The 20372-nt window shown below is 39.6% G+C and overlaps 1 protein-coding gene across 1 annotated transcript in view; it reads right to left on the bottom strand.

Annotated features, from left to right (window-relative positions):
- Positions 1-1349: 1349 nt before the first annotated feature.
- EGFR (epidermal growth factor receptor) overlaps positions 1350-20372 on the bottom strand; it is a 235064-nt gene continuing 216041 nt past the window's right edge. The window contains exons 21-28 of the mRNA XM_059728641.1: positions 18654-18809; positions 17812-17887; positions 16254-16400; positions 13221-13318; positions 11375-11542; positions 11216-11263; positions 10987-11092; positions 1350-10081 (exon numbers count right to left, since the gene is read on the bottom strand). Of these exons, the coding sequence (XP_059584624.1) occupies positions 9705-10081; positions 10987-11092; positions 11216-11263; positions 11375-11542; positions 13221-13318; positions 16254-16400; positions 17812-17887; positions 18654-18809 (1176 nt within the window). The 3' untranslated portion in view covers positions 1350-9704. The remainder of the gene's footprint in view (positions 10082-10986; positions 11093-11215; positions 11264-11374; positions 11543-13220; positions 13319-16253; positions 16401-17811; positions 17888-18653; positions 18810-20372) is intronic.

Below are 20372 nucleotides of genomic sequence, written 5' to 3'. Positions count from 1 at the left end.
AATTTTCCCAACATAGCCAATATACCAACTTTAACAAAAGCAGTTATTGCTGATGAAGAATATGTTTCATTTTTGGGAATTTGCTGTCTTTGAGAGCCCATTGAAAGAGATTGCTGCTTACCTCACCTGTGTGGAAAGCTGGCCCAGATCTGATGAAGGGAAGACACGGGGTAGGTAACTAAGAAGAAATATGAGTTAATATCCAACTTTGCTAACCTAAACTGTATGCACTCATGTATTTTGAGGGAAAAATTGAATTTGTTAGAGATAATGCATACCATTGAACTCTCTTACACTAAGGAACTGACTAATGCCATTACACAGCTGGAGAAAAGTTGAGATGATTTGGAACCAAAATTTGGACACCCCCAATTCCAGTTAGCAAAGACACGAGAAGATTCAACCATTGTAGCTGCAGTCCAACATCAGTTGGAAAAGGCATCCGAGATTGAATACAAGTAAATTAGTGCTGGTTTATCCTGTATGCTAAGTGTTTTATCAAGTCTACTTTGAACACTGTAGTGTGTCCTTCCCATTATCCCATTACTTTATGTCATTCTTTAGATTTCCTTTAGTTGATGCTGTCACAGAAGTCAATGGAGCATGCCGAATGGACACATGCTTGAAGATCAAGCTATTTCTCCATGCATGCTAAATGCAGGTTCCTGCTTTTGCCTATCTTGGCTGTGGACTGTATGCTCTGTACTGTCACCAGTTTTCTGTCGGACCATGATCAAATCATGCAACCCATGTGCTTCGCCTTACACACCTTTAAAATGGTGAAAATACTATTTTCTGCCTCAGTGGATAGCAATGAAAATAAATTAATGTTTACAAATTGTTCCGTTCTGTTCTCATGAAGTGCTATAAAGTCCAGTTGTATTGTTCTAACATAGGGAGAAAACTGGAATATATTGAAATTCCTCCTTCAAGCCAAAACTTCTCAACTCTATGGGTGCATCCAGATGAGTGGGAAAGTGTTTCCCCAGTGACAAGTAACAGTGGCACACCTTGTGTGCAGCTTATTCCAGGCAACTGTGCTGGCCCCAGCAGCCTTATCTGGTGTCCTGGGGACCTCCGGGAGCTGCAGCTATGGCACTCCTGCAGCAGGAAGCCTGGCCGGCAGCTGGAGTGTGTCTCCGGTTTTGGGTGGTGCACACTGTCACACATGTGCCACCCTTTTCTTTTCTTTTTTTTGGACCTCCCAGGGTCAACCCCTCTCCCCCTGCATTGCAAAGTAGCAATGTGGGGAACGCCTGTATGCATGGTATGTGGCACCACAGCCACATACCACATATATATGCTTGTCTGGATGTAGCCTAGAAGGGAAAAATCTCACACAACAAAGGTATATTCAATTAATTTTATTAAAATAAAAATATCATGCATTAATGTGCATTAGACATTTCTGTAATAGGTGTTTTAAGACTAGACAGTTTCTGCATAAAATATGTCAAGGTGGTTCCGCATGCAGTCTATGTATTGGAAAGAATCAGATGAAAGGAAAATAATGTTGAGGTGCTGTAGTGGCTTTTTCCTGTGTACAAAATTTATGTATAAACCAAAAAAAAATGTTTTTTTAAATTACAAGTCATTTGAAAGGGGACTTATCCAGGCTGATCTTGTGCTTCATGATCCCAGTTCCAAATTAGCTGTTCTTTACCATCTCTGCAACAAAAAGGTATTTTCCTTTTAGAGGATTACAGAATAGCTTTTTGCTCCCTTCTCTAAATCCGATGGAAATCTCCATTACATTTAAGATCCTTTGATCCTTCTGTGCAACTTTTTACACTCAGGGGAGAGTTGCACATCTTGGATTGTCTAATGCCATGTATATAGAAGATCCCTGGGCTTCCTTGTACAGGATTAGTTGACAGCATTTTCCATTGTTTTTGCAGTCCTAGTGTTCCCATTATTTCACTGACAGGCACATCTTCTCCTTACTGTATTAGCATACAGATTTCATTGCTTTGTTACACGACCCATTTTACTCTTGCTTAGTGTGGTAGGTTCTACATTTTATTCCCTTTACTTTCTTTTTCTCTATTTTCTTATGTAATTCCCTATGTACAGAAATCTTTTAGTGATTGTAGTTTTCTTAAATGTATTTATACCCCCTCACCTTGCACTTCTGTTGTACAACTCACAATTGTACCTAACTTATAAATGGCCAACAGCAAAATACCCTAAGAACTTCAAAGCAAGGGGTTGCTTTGATTTGGTATCTATGCTTGTGGAAAAATTAAAATGAGATACGGCTCTCCATTTCAGGAGGGTACATTTCACCAACACCTTGATAAGCATCAGCTGGGGTTTCTTATTGCATCTACAGTAGCTGGTATCATATCTCACACTATGAAACTCCAATAGTAAAAAATGGGCAGAAGGGGAGCTAAAAAGTACTAGAGGGAGAGTAGGTACCTTATGTTATTAGCTTCACTAGGCTCTGGATAAATCCCCATGGTGACACCATTTTACATTTCAAAGTCTATCAGTAAAGAACCTTTACCATTAACTCATCCACAGATAATTACCCTACAAACCAGCCAACATGATCCTCCCCCAGTGCAACAGTATATTACAATAAATGCGCTTCAAAAATTAAAAACAATTTAAAAGAATAATATACACCTTATTTTTTATCGCTCAATATACAAACAATCTTTAATCAATAGTATAAATCATGAAACCATATAAAAAGACAGTGTTTATTTGTACAAATAGTGCTTCCATAGTTGGAAAACTTTTACAATTATTGAAAGGTACCATCTATACCCATAGAGATATTGCTTAAGAGTATGTTAAAACCAAGACATTATTCCTTATGCTCAGTTGATTGCATTATTAAAGACCAGCTTAAAATGGGCATTGGATCCATAGGATCTCTATGTGTAGTGGGAAGGAAGGATTTTCAAAACCATTTAACATTAGTTTCATTGTGCTTTGATGCAGTACAAACACAGTGCTAAAACTCCTATTGATTTCAGTGGGTACAGAGTTAGGTACATAAGCCCCAGCTATCACAGGCCTCTCGGTTTCACACAACCCCTTTTACAAACTGTCAGAGCAACACTGATAGCTTTGGAAAATCTCCACCCATCAGATGGATTATAGAATATTAAAAGGATGTTTTGGGCAAACTCCAGCACAACTGGGAGGGTTAAGATGGTTACACTGATTGTTACATGTAGATAAATCCCTCATGAAACTAGTAGAGAGGTGTTACAATGAGGTGGCATATTTTCCTTCGTGTCACACCCATATCCTCACCCCCTTGCCCTTCTTTTACCACAATGAAGTTAGAAAAGGGTAAGGGCAAGATGTAGAAAACAGCAAAACATAAATGACCGCAGTCTGGCTTAAGGCATTTCTCCATTGGCTTTAGTGGGACCAAGATTTGGCTCAATATATTATGTGGTTTTTGGCAGCTATGTTCCAGATTCTCTTTTTATGTCTTAAAAAACGTTTTTCCTTAATTAAGATATTGCTGAGTGATTGCTGTGCCTCGACTATGTCAGAGCCTAAGAATATTCCATCCTTCTGAACCATGTAAGTACCGATTTCCATTTAGGTGGATAAAGGATATATGCGCACTGACTGCCATTAATATTAATAGAAAATTACAACTATAATTCTGAGTCCATAGGGTTAATGAGAAGTAGGAGCCCTCAAATTGTGTACAGCATCCAAAGCAGGCAGAAGCAATGGCAGGGAAACAGAAGTTTCTCATGAAATGTTCATGTTTTGAGCTCCCCCATCATTAATATTTAGCCAAAAACATGCTTGCAAGTCTCTAGTCTTATTGTCTGCCCACATACCTAAAAAGCAGTGATCTAAATCACTCATCCTCTGCAAATCTATATTTTGCCTGACAATGAGCCAAAGCCAACTTCATTCATTTTTCACTCAAGTCCTTAATTGGACAAACATCCCATTAAATTCAATGAAAGGGTTTTTTTCTTCAGAGTAGATTTTTTTAAGGCAAAATTGAGTCAAGGCTCCAGATTTGGCACAAGTCTTATATGGTCCCAATTCTCCAGACTGCATTTGTATGGCAAGTCTGTTTTCATGCCGAGACCCACACCTTGTAGCAGAACTTCCTGCATATTCTGTGGCAGGGCTAGCACCAGGGACCTGTTCTTCCCCACTCTCCTAGACAAAATGTTGTGGAATTTACAGTCAGTTAATTTAAAGCAATAAAATAAGACATTCTATCTTTGGTCCTAATGCAGCCTGTTTAAAAAGCTATTAAAAGATATCTTGTTTTTCTTTTATATAAATTCTTTTTTTCCCCTATTTCATTTTTTTTTTGAAGTCTTCTTAACAAGTTGTAAGTTTGAGCGGAGAAGAAACCAAACACACTGAGGAAACAAAGGTAGAAAGCCAGGATTTCAATACAAAAAGTCTGGTTTAGTGGTGATCTAACAGCACTATAAAACATGTCATGCTTGGCAGTGTTATTATACAGAGTTTAAGGTTTCATTAGTGTACATTTTCAGTAAGAAGGGGGAATACAAATACATGTGATTACTTTGTCTCAATTAAAATGTTTTCTCACAGAGAAATGTAAAAGAAAAAAGCTAGAGCAGTTTTAACCACTGACATTGAAGAGGTAGCAGCTTGTGTGCTATAGCAGATGTTGAATTTTACTCTGAAAAATGCATGCTTGTCAGGAAATGCAAAATGTCTTGCTGACATAATCATGAGTCACGCTCAGACTCAAGATATCTCAGATACTCTCCAATATGAAGTGCTCAACTTGTTTGACTCATATCCCAGGATTGGCATGTACGTGCTGTCCTTCTGATCACAGTTTAGTGAGTGGCTGAATGCAGCACTGCTTTTCTACCATTTGATGTAATCCCAGGATGTAGTCTGCAATATCCTTGGATAAACTGTTAGTACTTCTTAGCTAGTAAACTGTTTTAGGATTTATCCTGGGATAAATGAGATGTTTCAAGCCCTACGAGGAGAGACTAGAGAAACTGGACCTTTTCAGCCTCCACAAGAGAAGGTTGAGAGGCGACCTTGTGGCTGCCTTTAAGTTCATCACGGGGGCACAGAAGGGAATTGGTGGGTTTTTATTCACCAAGGCGCCCCCGGGGGTTACTAGAAACAATGGCCACAAGCTAGCAGAAAGCAGATTTAGATTGGACATTAGGAAGAACTTCTTCACAGTTCGAGTGGCCAAGGTCTGGAACGGGCTCCCAAGGGAGGTGGTGCTCTCCCCTACCCTGGGGGTCTTCAAGAGAAGGTTAGATGAGCATCTACCTGGGGTCATCTAGACCCAGCACTCTTTCCTGCTTATGCAGGGGGTCGGACTCGATGATCTATTGAGGTTCCTTCCGACCCTAACATCTATGAATCTATGAGTCTGTTTGCAGCCTAAGGCATCAAACTTGGCAGTGAATTCACTTTAACCACATTTCCCTTCCCAACTCTCCTAGTTCAAACAAAGCAATTTCAAGCCAATCTAAGCTAGGCAGTGTGCAAAGAACGCTGAACAAGACTAAAATGATGCAACAATTCTGACTTTAGGTTGGATTACTTGGCATTCTGCAGTTGATCAGAATTTGTAATGATCTCTGTGTGTATGGTTTTACTGTGAAATTATTTTAAAAATATTTGAATTGTTATCAGTTGTGAAATATCAAGTACATATAGTCCTCTCCAGCAGCATTCCTCCCTACATTGAAATTTATTGGTGGTGATGTTTTTCAAAACACTTCTGACGTGGAATTCTACAAAATCTGTTGTGGTCTGCAGGATCTCATAGTTTAGGCAATTTTTTCTTGTTAACAGGCAATACAAGACCTCTTAAAGTTGCATTGGTCTCTAAAATTCTAGTATTTAGAAAATGTTTTATTTATAATAGACCTTTACACAAGAGGTGCTTCTTTTCTGCTAATCTTGCAATTCAATATCGTTGCCAACTCATCAAAATCAGGAAGTGCTTCCATATTAAAAATGTAAAAACATTCTCCTTTACCAGCACTCAGAGATTTAAGCTTATTGTTGCCCTCTAGTGGGCACAGTTCACAGAACAGCACATCTAGCAAAATCCCATAACTGTGAAGTGGGTCCGTAGCCACCTTTTATCCTTTCAGTTACCTATGGTTCTAAGCAGGATCCCTGCTTGGCACCACTGTTGTGCTTAAGTACAAAAAACGATCATTTACACCATTTAGTTACAATAATATTCTTAAATAGCATTAGAAATGGTTTCATACAGAGATGTCTAACTGCTGGCCCACAAGGGATTAAATTGCAGTGCCCCCCCCCGGACATTACCTGGCTGCTGCTCCCCCCCCATTGCTCCGGCTACAACAGTAGCTGAGGTGTCCAGGATCCCGCTCTCTCCAGCATCTCCTTATTGGTCCTGCCCCTGCCCAAGAGGGAAAGGTAGCACAGCAGAGCTGTCAGTGCTGGGGGAGCCTGTAGCCCAGCATGCCTGAGTGCCTTGGTGGAGTGGGGAAGCTCACAGCTGGGAAGCTAAGGACAAGTTGGGGCATGGGAGCATGGTTTGCAGCAGGGAGGCACAGGGAGCAATAGTAGGGGTGTGCTGTGCAGCAGCAGGGGTGTCTGGGTATGCAGCGTAGCAAGGGAGGGAGGGGGGCATGGAGATCCAGCATGTCAGAACAGACTCGATTAATTAAGTCTGCTCCGCATGTGACCTGATGCACCCGGCGCTGCATCACATGCATTTGTATAAACAGCAAAATGTGAGTCAGTGCTGAGAAAATGATGGTGGTGCATTTTTTAACTGAAACACCTCTGCTGTATTTTAGTTCAAAACCGTGCTGCTGCCATTTTCTCAGCACTGATGAACATGTCACCCTTTATACAAATGCATGCGCTGAAGCACCGCGTGCCTTTAGAACTCCCAGTGCTGCAGTGCAAGCATGTATACAAATGCCCAGAGAGTCTTGATTTAATGCAAGGAAGCTGAGCTGACACTAATATACTTGCTACTTTCAAGTTAGTGATGAGCTGCCTATTAGAAAAATCATGGCTTATTTGATACTTATTTATTAACATTGTTTTAAAATATTACTAGTTTGTAAGCTTGGAGTCAAGACATACATTGATAGTTCATAAACTAGAGAGAATACTTGCATGAGAAGGTAGCATATATATATATATATATATATATCAACTTTCTGATTTAAAAAATATAAATTAAAAGACAAACAACCCAACTTTAAATTTCTGAAACTCTGAATAAACAGAGTTACATGATTCAGATTTCAAGGTAGCTATGTTATAAAATCCTTGTTGAAAAGTACAGGGAGGTTAACCTGTATTATATAGTTTCCATGCTACATAATGCTGCTAAAATTGTGCTACATCTTAAGTGTGTATTGTTTTTAAATAACATTTTTAACCCTTAATCCTTCTGTGGTATAGTAAAGACTCTATAATGAAATACATAATATTGTATTATGCTATATTGCTGGGAGATGCAATAAATTTAGCATACTAATTAACTGTTTATGGCTTCTGTTACAATCTTTCATGCGTGTCTATCCTTACCGTATGAGACTGTTAATGAAAAAAGAAGATGTCTTGACACACGCATCTATTGCATTTTCACAACACAATTCACTGAATTTTGTTCTCAGATATACAAGTGTAAATTTGTATTGGAGAGCAGAATTTTATTTAATGCTTTAAATAAGCATTAAAGAATCAAAGTGAGACATTGCATTCCCTGTAAGGCTCTGATTCGGATTCAGTCATTGTGAGAGGGATATACCTAAGGATAGGACACAACACATGAATTTCAACCATATTTCCTTTCTTGTACCAGATTCTGGATTGTTACTGACATTTTACTGCATCTGTGCAGGTTATCAGTGCAAAGCTACACTTCAGTATTCTGCAAAACAGGACAATTCAATTTATATTCATGGTATAATCTGACAGTTTCCTACAGTTTTACAGATCAACAGTATTGCAGTGGGTTGTAGTGTTTTCCAAATTAGGTGGGAGATGTCTCCATATTACTATTATTCTTGGAATCAGTGCTTTAAGTATTATTTTTCCCTACTCCTTTCAAAGAAGATATGGAAAAACATTAACAAAAAGTACTGACAAGTTTCCAGTAGTTCTGGAAGTAGTTCTCCCTCCCAGCCTATTCACAATAAAAGAAGCTTCTGGTAATCTTGGTAGCTTCTGGTATAGTAAGTTTTATATACAAAATCAATAGAAGGTATATTTTTCTTATCAAGACAAATATTTACCTGGAATGACTGACTATTCCACTGTGACCATTAGATATTTGTGCTGGGATTATCAAAGGAGACAGACTCCTTTAGAATTTTCTCTAGCCTTACATTACAGAAGAGTCAAATAGATCAAATGTTTTGAGGTATATTCTCGTTGTTTCTCTGATTCCTTCCATTCCCAGGACAGGGAGAGCTTAACATGGTAGATAACTAAGTGACAAGCTGTTCCCCTGTTGTGCCTCAGCTATTGGCTTTCCTCTGCAATGGGGTTATTTTTTAATAATAATAATAATAATAATAATAATAATAAACAATAACTACAAAATTAAATAATAATGCTCGCACATTTTTAAATCCTTTCTTTACCCATTTATTTTTACAAGAAAAGGATTCATTGTTTGAGCTACTTTAAAAAAAAAACAAAAAACAACTTATTTCCTGGGCCAAATTTTTTGCATTTTTGTCCATGCCAAGTTTAAATTTTGCCCATTTGTATTCTAATCACTTGCTGTCTTGCTGATGATTCCACTTACAAACTTTTTGCATTTCCTTGACATTTAGCAAGTTTGCCCAATAAAGTTTGAATCGAAGGGAATTTGGTTCTTCATTTTTCAGTTTCAGCAACATCTTTAAAAGTACCATTTATAAAAAGTGTAATGTTTGACAAGTCTAGAGCTAAACAATGGAACAGACTGAAAGCATGGTATTCACCTTACAGACAATAACCTAGCAAGTACTTAATAAGCAACTCTTCTATGTGCTGAGTTCTCCCTGTTGGTTTTCAACAGTAGTGGTCAGTAGGGAATGTGGGCTGCCATCCAACCTGTTCCATTAAAAAACACCTTACTGAGCAGAATCTCCCCAGTTCTCCCAGATGTTTTCTTCTCCCTGGTTGTATGAAGAAGCAGGAAATGGAGCCAATATCCAAGGTACAATGACTTGGAACAACTATTTATGTTCCAAAAGTTTTGCAAAACTCTTCTTACCATATTAAATAATGTCTTGCTCTTTTCTTTTTCTGGCTATCTGAAGGTCATACAACAGTCCAACAGTATAAGCTTGTGATCTTCTCAGAGATCCAAAAAACTCCTGATAGAAAAGTTTACAAAAAAATGTGCACTGTAGAAAGGAATTCAACTTTACAATGAGGACAGCTCTTAAAATTCATCCCCAAATGGCTTTTTATAATGCTACCATTTGAAAACAGAAGGAATGTTCCTGCAATTTCTTATTTGCATAAGTCTTTGCTTTATCCCAACATGCATACAAGTGGATGGTATGTGCCTAAGTTACGTATGGAAATGGGCAAGAAAAGGCCCACCTTATGCTGTAAAATGAGCTTGGTGAATTCAGCCCACATGCTTGAAAGGAAAAAGCGTGCATTGTGGATACTGTTCTACCTGTTAATATCTTGCAGCAGTCAGAGTATTCACCTGGATTTCCATTCTTATTACTGCAAGATGGGATTCTCTGTGGTCATGCTGAGGCTTCAATATATTCACTTTTTGGTGCTGCTACCCTTAAGTATTCAGGATTTTCTGCTGCAGGAACTTTAAACAGGCCATTAGGCTTTGTTTCCTTAGGTAAAAAGTCCTGCTGGTAGTCAGGGTTGTCCAGATTTATTTGGTGATTGGCAGTTTGTTCCCAATAAGGGGAGCTCTCAAAAATCGTTTTGGCAAAAGGAGACTGGTTTGTGTTGAGATATTCTGGGTTGTCCACTGCTGTGCTGTGGGAATTCTGACATCTTGAGTCTGTAGAGGGCTTTGAATCTGCTGGGAGCAAGAAATTGTTGTAGATTGGATTCTGTACCAGAGAGGCAGGTGGTTTTGGGGGGATCGACTGATTTACATATTCTGAAATGAAAAGAGAGAGGAAGAAAATGAAGACATATAAATAATAAAGTCATTCCAATGGCTTGACATATAGTTTTAATCATGTCAAGGCATAATCGTTTTAGGCAACAGCCTACAAAGTCCCTCTAGATTTTCATCAAGATTCCAAAATAGCGCCAAACGCAGGAAGTTCCATTAAACAGCACTAGTCAAGGGCTTGGAGATTGAAACGTGAGAATAACTTCAGGGATCTAGCTGCTGATTATAGTGATGTATGTATGGCTTGGTCCCTGGTATTGTTCTGATATTTTAGCCGGGAAGTTTTGTTGGAAGCATCTGCTTTCAAACAGGTTTTGCAATGCAAATATATAGTTCTACTAAAGGATCAACATGCGACACTATACTGCTCTTTTAAAGTCAACCATTTCAGATTCCTGCCAATTATATAAGTACATATGAAACTCTGCATACATAACCCTACTCTATTCCATTGTCCCATTGGTTCTGCTTGCACTGATTTCTGCTTTGAAATTGGCAGAATTACCATCTATGCAAAGTTCCTACAATAAAAACAGTTAGGAATGGAAAAAAGGGTTCTTGGAAGGTTTTCTGAAATGCATGATTAGTAGAAAATCATATCACGTGCACACACATAGCACACCTAGAATAAGAAATAGTAATCAGATTGGTGGAATCATTAGGTAAATGGTCAGAAGCTATGAGAAAAGGTGAAGGAAAAAAAGTGGAAAAAGTGGGGATTCTTAAGGATGCTGAATAACACTTCTCTTGCTGTCAGAAGAAAAGATAAGCAATAGATCATCAAGGATCCACAAAGATCTGAAAGAGAGGCAGGTGACCTCCTTGTGAATTACTCTGCTTGCCAATAAATAAAACCCGAGGATACAAAGCCCAACAGATGTACTCACCAGGGGCAGCCAGGAAGCCATCATCTATGCTCCTGTCCAAGAAAACACCAGTTGGGTCTGAACTGTACCGCTGGACAAAGCTGTCTTCTCTCACTGGATGCCCTTGCTAGTTAAGAAGTATGGGAAAAGAAAACAAAAATTGAATGGATATTATTTCACAAGGGTTGATCTGAAGGAGCCTGGATACAGAAGAGGGGAAGGACCCCCCAAACTAGCTGCTCACACTTACCCCATTTCTATCAATGCAGGTTGTGGTTGAATTGTTGCTGGTGGCACTCTAGAAATAAGAAGGAAAGAAAATTATTTTGAGAGAGAAAATTATTTTACTATTTGGGCAATACTAATTCTAAAATGTTTGGTTTATGTGCATAGACAAGATGTTTTGTACCAATGAGCTCAAGAGGGGAGCCCGGGATATTGAAGGGCTGTTGAAGAATCCCTGCTGTGGAATGAGGTACTCATCTGCATCAACAACATCTTCCATGTCCTCCTCTTCCATCAAGGTGCGATAAAACTTCGAATCTGTAGGACTTGGCAAGTGCATTCTTTCATCTCCCTGTCAAATAAACCAGAGTGCAAGTAGTATCCTGGACACCTTCATAAAGTTGTCCCATAACTGAACAGCCCCCTCCCCTTCCCTACCCCTTGGTAAGAAAGCATGCTCTTAGAAGATGCTGCAAAACTGGCATCTGTTTATCCAGATTTATCTATATCAGTGGTCTCCAATTTTTTAAAGTAGGAAATCACCTTTGGCATTTAAAAGCAACCCAAGACCTACTGTGAGCCGCCACCACCTGCCTCTGTTAAGTCTGTGGGGGAGGGAAGGTGGGGCAGATCAAGGCAGAGGGAGACAAAATTATTTGGGGGCGCGCCTCCCCAGCAGGTGATTCCCACCTGGCTGGGGCTCCATTCAATTTACCCCTGCTCCTGCCTCTGTGGCACTGTCCCTCACCACAGGGGCCTTGATCTAGCCTCTGTCCCTTCCCTCCCCCACGCACTGACCCGCTAAGCTGGGGCATGTGCATGCACACGAGCACTCAGCCCCTGATCCCAGCCTCGGATCTACTCCAAGAGGCTCTGAGATCTACCGGTGGATCGAGATCCACTGGTTGGTGCCACTGAGCTAGATTATTCAGGGAGTTTGGACCTTAAGTTTTTGGTCTAGAATACCTATGTTATAAAAACCTTCAATATCTACCCTCTTCTCAGGATTGCAACATGGCTCATCATAATCTTGGACAGGAATATATTCTTGGGAAAAAATGATTAGTTTTGAAAACACAGATGCAGGTCCAAGTAAGTATTTCTAGTTCTGACGAGTTCCAGTAAATCACAACTTAAAGTATGGTTGTGAGCAAAGCACCTCACAGTGCATTTTTCAATCTTGTTATGTTAGCAAATAACACATTTTGTGAAATTTCTTAGTAATTCCACAGAACATGCTAAGAAGTCTGCTCTGGGTTTTTTTGTCTTACACCAAGTGCAGAGACTATTTGAGGTCTCTACTGTGACTGCTGATGTTGTCTGAAGCAGTTTCTCTTTGAACATCAACATCAGCAAACAAATAGCACAGAGCAACACTGCACTGACAGAAGAATGGGCTAAATCAGGGTTGCCCAACCCGCAGCTCTGGGCCAGATCTGGTCCCTGGCACCACTGTCATCCAGTCTGTGAAGCTCCATGCAGGTTGGTCTCTGGGGTTCCGTGCTGCCCTGTGCACCCGATCCTAGCGTGCAGGGTCCAATCTGACTCGCAAACTGGCCCCATGCCACTTAACTAGCCCATCGGGTTGAAAGCCTGAGCACCACTGGACTAAATGGTTTAATAGGTCTAATTCTGCTGATTCTAAGGAAGATGGAACACTTGGACATTATTAGATTCTTTCCCATCACCACCATATTTACTCTGTTCTTTTAAGTGAATACTAATAAACTTAAGATTTTATTGCAATATCTTGGAAACAGATTAGACAAGTAGGCAGAACAAATCAATATGGTGTTGTAGGTTTCTTTATGCAAAAGACTATCATGAACACAGATTGCTGAGTTCACTTGGTCTGCCTTCTTTTTATATTTGGTCAAGGAATCAGGATTTTCGATATGTTTATCTCCAAGCACCCCATGTATTATTATTATTTTACATTTCCTGTTATTACACATGAATGTCCTTCTAACTGGCTGTTAGAGATCCTGGTTCCTTTGGAAAAGAAAGTCTGTTTTATGTGTAATCAATACCTGTATAACAAGATAACGCTGGGGGTCTCGAGCCATTTTGGAGAACTCGGCAATCAGCTCCCGAAACTTTGGGCGGCTGTCGGCATCAATCATCCAGCCTAAAAGGATGACATGGAAAACAACACACAAATAACATTACCTCAGAAACCAAAACGGGGGAGAATTTTAAATGGGCAAGGAACTGTATGGTGTCTGTGACCTGGGAAGAACTTCCATCAAGCCATGACAATGAGGGAGTTGATTTACATCCGCCTTTTTTTCCCCACTTTGTTCCTGGCATTTCTGAACAACACCCCCCCCCCCCCCGACTCATCCCTTAAAACCAAATAACTAACAGATATTGTAGAAAGATTGCTTGCATAGCTTTGACCTGCTGGGAGAAACCTCCTTTAACTTTGCTCTCTTTAAGAGCCAAGAACATCTCTGAGAGCCACCGAGTCCAAAATTTGTCTCAAGTGTGTAGGCTTGCTAACACACCACTGGATTCAGAGACTCCATAAACATTGATTAGAGGGAAATCTAGCCCCCTACACCAAAGTAATAAAGAGGAGAGCCCAAAGCAGCTAGCAGGTCAGAAAAGGGAATGGTGTAGAGGTGACTGGAGACAGGCTGGGAATCCAATGCCAGGCAAATCCCCAGTGCTCCTCACCCCACACACTGGGAACCATGGAGGCTATTTCAATTTCAGATCCACAATGAGGGTCGGGCAGGTTCCTCCCTTCCTCACTATCGGCTCAATTCTGCTCTGATTTATAGACGTGCAAATCTCATGCAAATGCTCTGGACAGGGCTGTAGGAGCAAAGCTGCATGGAAACTGATTTCTCGCTTTGCTGGCCAAACTGAAAAGTGTTTTTAGTTCAGCCTAAAAATATTTTCTCTCTAGCTGAAACAAAACACCAAAAATATCTTGTTTTGGTTCAATAAAACAATTTTATTCCATGTGTTAAAAAAAATCATTTTGGGGATGCCTTTAACCTTTTTCTAAAATTAAAAAAAAGCTGAATTTCTGAACAAAACATCATTTTGGAGTGAAAAGTTGCTTATGCTCTCTAAACAATGGCCATGCACTTCCAAACAGCATCCACAAAATCTGGCAAGCAGGGGAGGGAGCAGGTTACCAATTCCAAGGAGAAGTGATGTATTTTACATAAAGCAGTCATAGGATAAAAATACAGAAACACTTTCTGAGCAGGGACTGGAACCCGCAACTCACTTCTCTTACAGGTGTGTGCCCCAGCCACTAAGCTAGATAGCCACATTCCCTCTTGTTCTCCCTCCGACTCAACGAATTTTATTTTAGGCAAAGTGGCATAGCTTCAATTGGAGGGTGCCTGTCTCCCAAACAGCATATACCATTGTGTATAGGCAACGCGTGGGGGAGCACGTGCCCCCACTGAGACTGGCCAATGCTGGCTTCCGCAGGCAGTCGCTGCTCACCCCCCACTCGTCTCTGATTCCGCCGTCGCTCATCAGCACCTCCCCCCCACCGCATCTGAGGGTGGTCCCTGCTCACTGCTGCTTGTACCGTTGCCAGCATCTGTGGTTGGTCCTTGCTTGCCGCCATGGCGCCCCCCACACCCAGTCTCAGGAGGCACCAGTCATTCATGCCATTGTGATTAGGGCACTTCCCCCAGAAAGGTGAAGATGCAAGTCAGAAACCCTTCTGGCAAAGGAAGGACTTGAACTTTCTTTGAGTTACTTTGGGATGAATACCACCACCATGTTTTAAAGGAAAAGGAGGTTGCCGCAGCACTTTCTGAGGAGATTGGTCCATAAGGCATGTCCTGAAAATGCCTTCTACACTTTCACTCAGGTGAGACAGACAGACAGAGAAGGCCTGGTTGTACTTGGATTCAAATACTAGGCATGAGACAAAATGACCATCTGCTCAATCTAGTTAAGACTAAGGAGGGTATACACAGAAGCAGAATGAGAAGCACGGGGAATTTTAGCGTTGATAAGGTGCTTATAGATTTTAGGTGCTTCCAGGATAAGGTAACATTGAGCTTGGGTTTTAAAAGAGAACAGCTTGGCTATTAGTTGCTTTCGATGGGAACAGAGTTGAATCCTTTGGTATGTCTAGATTTCATTAAAAACATTAATTTTACTTGGCTGATAACTTACTTCAAAAATTGTGGTTGAAATCTTTATTTTTATTCACCTGGATTATCTTTACTAAATTTAATTTTTGTAGAACTAGCATAATTTGAAGTCCTGGGATTAAGATATCACTGTCAGGGCTTTTTCTGCATGGCATTTATAGAAATGTTTTATTGTCATGCATTAGGGGAGGCTATAAGATTAGCCAGTAATTTTAGTTTCTCTATTAGATAAATCAGATGCTCATTTGAGCAGGCTGCTCCTTTGTGGATGAGTCATAACATTAGATTATAGATCAAAGATCACAGAGGAGTAGGCTGGAAGGGACCTCAAGAGATCATCGAGTCCAACTGGGGATTAAATCTGCAACCTTGGTGTTATTAGCACCATGCTCTAACCAACTAAGCTGTAAACTTTAATTCAAAGAAAAAAACTAGTCACTCTCAGGAATTTGTGCATTTTGCTTGATTATTGAAGTACTTAAATGCCATCTAGTGGGCAGCTTGTGAATGTCCTCAAACATACTCTGCAACTCAGGTGTGGAAACAACGTCAGTATATGTGTAAACATACATTTCATCTGTCAAAGTGGTGGTGTGAGAGTTGCAGGAGCCTGCAGCAACACAGGTTAGCTAAATCACCCTATTTTTGACCCAGGATGAAGCATGATGAAACTTGCAGTAGTTCTGCTATATTGATATTGCTACAGAATCATGGAGTTGCATTGTAGCAGCTATGATAGCAGCTGTGTAACATAATAGATAGCATGTGATAGCTGAACATACTACAGGGACACCATTCTTTTCCTACAATGCAAAGCTATACTTTCAGGTGAGCCACATGAACAATGCATTCTGCAAACATATAAACTGTAACCATCCTCTTTCTTATTCCTATGGGTTATACATATGCATGTATAAGAACTGAACTCACACTTGACCATGATCATATACACATCAATGGTACAGATTGGAGGCTGAGGCAAACGCTCGCCTTTCTCCAAGATGGATGAAATTTCACTGGCTGGAATCCCATCGTAAGGCTTTGATCCAAATGTCATTAATTCCCAGACTGTGACACCTGTAGGGCAGAAGAAAGGGCAGTGATAAAAGCACATCAGGTCAGCTAGAAATCATGATGTTCCCAGAGTGGAACTCATTTATCTGGCGTAGGAACAGAATGGGAAAATGGAGGCATTCATCTTGAGAGTTGGCGAGGCTCTCTAAAGGGACACTCATGGATTATCCATTTATCATCAGTTCTGAGAGATTGGGAATGTTCTCTCTCATAGATATCGCTATTTTCAAGTGATTCATTTTGACAAAAAAAGCTAAATAACAATTTAAGGTTTTGCATCAAATAATCTCTTTGGAAACAAAACAAAATTGCCTTTTGTTTGAACATATACTAAATTAACTACTTCCAAATATTTTACTCTAGCACATCAATTAGTCCCTGATTTTTTTTTCCAGCTGTGGGTCATTTGATTGGGACCTGAAGCAGAATTTGGAGTGGGAAGAAAATGTGTGTAAATGAGTTAATAAGGACAGAAGAAAGGCCACAAACGGTCAGTCCTGGAGTCCTTCTAAATGTTTCCATCTTACCAGAGTGGTCCATGCTAAATGCTTCCCAAAAAGGTTCAGGATACCCTAGAATGTCATCTAAAGAAAGAGCTGCCTCCAAGACAAGATTCTTCCTAGCTGCTCTTCATTAGAGGTTGGCCAATGCCCGGAAGTATACTATATACGCTAAATTATCAGATATGATCTCCATTAAAAGCAGGTACTGTATCTTCCTACATAAAGGGAGAATGGTGTTTAAGAATTTGATTTGCTGTGGTTGTAAAAGACTGGATTTCATTGCCTCCCTTTGAACCAAATTCGAAAATACCTATAGGCCTACATATTAAAGGGCATTCAAACCCTAAATTCAACTTATCTACCTGGCTATTAAACCTTTATCCAGCCAATTCCAGCTGAGATTTCTAGATGCTTAAGTTCAAAGGCCATTAGTCTACTTATTCCATATAAAATATTGTGTACAAAAGTTTGGTGCCACTTGCTTTTTCATGAAACTCAGGAAGGCAATGATTTCTAGGTGTTCCAGGTGAGACCACGAGCTGATGTTGATGTGTGTATAGGTGACAATATTTGAATTTCTCATTCTTTGTTGTTACATTATTAGGTGGCTTAGTTATTTCTTAATGCTAAATCTGCCCTTCACCAAAGTGCAGCTGCCACCCTCCTGACCAAAAAAGAACCCACTGCTTGATTGTGTTTTTCTTAGAGAAGTGATAATCATATTGACAGATAACCATATGCACCACCCAATTAAGCAGTTTAGATTTGGCCCATTCAAATTTTCCATCATTTTGATACTGAAGAGAGTGGAAAGAAAGGAAAAAAAAGTGATAGTTTGCATAATGTCATTAACAAAACCTACACATTTTCTCACACCTTTAAATTCATTGCAGCCATGTTTTTTGACTCACCATAACTCCAGACATCACTTTGATGGGTATAAATGCGGTGTAAAATTGACTCCAAGGCCATCCATTTAATCGGAACCTAGAAAGATTTACAATTAAGCTATAGGTCCCTATCCCAAATCTAGAAGTAATTCTACTACAAATCACAGTGAATTTTTCATACCAACAATTTGGTTGTAGGCTGAAAATCTCAGATATATGGTAAGCAGCCTGTGATTCTCAGGGAGTTAACATCATCATTTTGGTGGTTCACTCAGAGCCTGAGAACTCATATAGTATTTTGCTTAACAGGAATATTTCTAATGATTTAATTAAAAAAAAAAAAATTCTTAGAGGAATTTTTATGCTTTAAAAAAAACAAACAAAAAAAAACTTCTTATACCGCAACAGGATACAAATTCACTCCCAGGCAGTACAATGAAGTTCACTCTGAACTCATATGGTTTCCATTTATGGTCTCCATAACATTCACAAGCAGCTTCTCCACCATAAAGACGTGTTGAAGAGAGGCCTTTCTTCAGATATAAATATATAGTATTCCCATTCTGTTCATAAACTATACCTCATTACTGGTGTTGGCTACACTACAGAATTCAGACAGGGTTTATGTTTTTCAAAACGAATCTTGCCTTTTCCCAGACATAATGGGTGGTATTTTCAAGTGTTCATCATTGGACTACCATTCTCTTTCCATTAAAAAGTTAGTGGACTCTCACCAGTTTCCAAGGGAGCACTTTTGAAAATACCACACGTTGCTCCTCTCATTTTTCAAATCAAGATTTATACACAAGTACAACTTCAGCAGCTAGTAAGCACATAACAGATGGTCCTCTGATCCTTCTTACTTTGCCTCCTTCTGCATGGTACTCTTTCTCATCAGCACCAAGTAGTTTTGCCAATCCAAAATCAGTGATCTTCACATGTTGAGGAGTTTTAACAAGGACATTTCTGGCAGCCAGGTCACGATGCACCAAGCGACGTTCTTCCAAGTAGTTCATTCCCTACAATATACATGATATGCAAATGTCATTCCTTCCTCTCCCTCATACACATGCTGTCAGAAAGTAGTAGAGGATTTATACCTGGTCTAATGGGTGCAGCTTTCACTAGGATCTAGCCCAAGGAATCTACATACTAGAAGGTACTTTCAAGGTAATGGGCTAAATTCTTTCCCCCTCATACTTCTGCAATGCTCCTGACCTCAGTGCAACACAGAACAAAACTTGGCCAGCATGTTTAACAAAAATATATGTTAAACTCACATATACTACAAATATAAAATAACAAATTGGAAGACATGTTCAAACAACCAAGTAACAATGTCAAGGGGTTGATTCTATGCCACCTCTTTATGCACTCTGATTTGTAACTGCTAATATCTGGGCTTGCTCTTTCAAAAGTGATGGGGAAAAATATTTTTTGTGGCTGAGTTCAGCATTCTTTCTGTTTTCAACTTCCTTCTGCAACATTTTGCTCTGCTAGTTTCAGTACCTCCTGTGACTAGGCTACATTTGACACGTATATAAATATATTTGATACAACTTCTTTTTGGAGGAAAATAGAAGTTTTTTTTCCATATGGACTGAAAAGCTTTTTAGAAAGATAAAAGGCTTATTGTGCTCGTCTTACTTTGTTATGCCCTGAACCTACCATCTGTATTTCTGACCACAGAACTTTTCTCCTGAAGGGAAACAAAAAGGCAACTTTTCTAGGGTTCTCTCAGGACCCTTTTTAAGAACTACAATCATTCGTGTGTGTGTGTGTGTGTGTGTGTGTGTGTTTTAAACAGAGATTTAAAAAGAACCATTTCAGTCTATGAATACAGAACCAAAGAGAATCATACTAACGTGAGGACAGAGCACTCAGGGGAATACTTTCCTTCCAACTCCCACCCCTCTTTTCCCCCTGTCATTAAGATGGACCACCATCAAATTTTCCTTTAAGTCTTTAAACAGCTCATCCCCAGCCTGGTAAGGGTTGTTAACACTGCCAAAATAAACCACCCCAACATACTGGCATAAGGTCACTGTGCAAACTGATATAAATAAATGCATTTATCTTTACTAATCTAAGCTTTGAAACAAAAACATCTTGAGCTGTCTATAAAAAGCAACCCACGATGGGGGAGAGACACGCACAGAAAATCACTCAACCTCATCCTGGAAGAATAGAATTATTCTGCAAAATAGATACCAGAAAATAATTAAAGTTGATATCTTCTGACAGATAAAGGCTCAGTCTCAAATTAATCAATACTTCAAATGCTTACGCACATGCTTAACTTTACACAGAAGAAAATGAACCACTCATGTATAAAGTTAAGCAGATGCATAAGTATGTGCAAGATTGGGGTTTTAAAAGTTTATTATAAACCAGGAAACTCATGTTCTCCACAAGCCCCTCAACATCCTTTCTACAAGTGCAGTTTAAATCAATCTTTTTCTAATACTTTATCTGAAAGACAGCAACTCTCTGCACTAATCAAATATAATAGTTATAACATATATTAAGAAAAAAATTTTAAAAAACACAGGAAGAGAAACAAAAATAAGTTGTGTAGTAGT

The sequence above is a fragment of the Alligator mississippiensis genome, chromosome 5 (genome assembly GCF_030867095.1).
Source record: "Alligator mississippiensis isolate rAllMis1 chromosome 5, rAllMis1, whole genome shotgun sequence".
Classification (NCBI taxonomy): Eukaryota; Metazoa; Chordata; order Crocodylia; family Alligatoridae; genus Alligator; species Alligator mississippiensis.
Note: the sequence above shows the minus strand (reverse complement) of the source record. Positions and strands in the feature narration are given on the sequence as shown.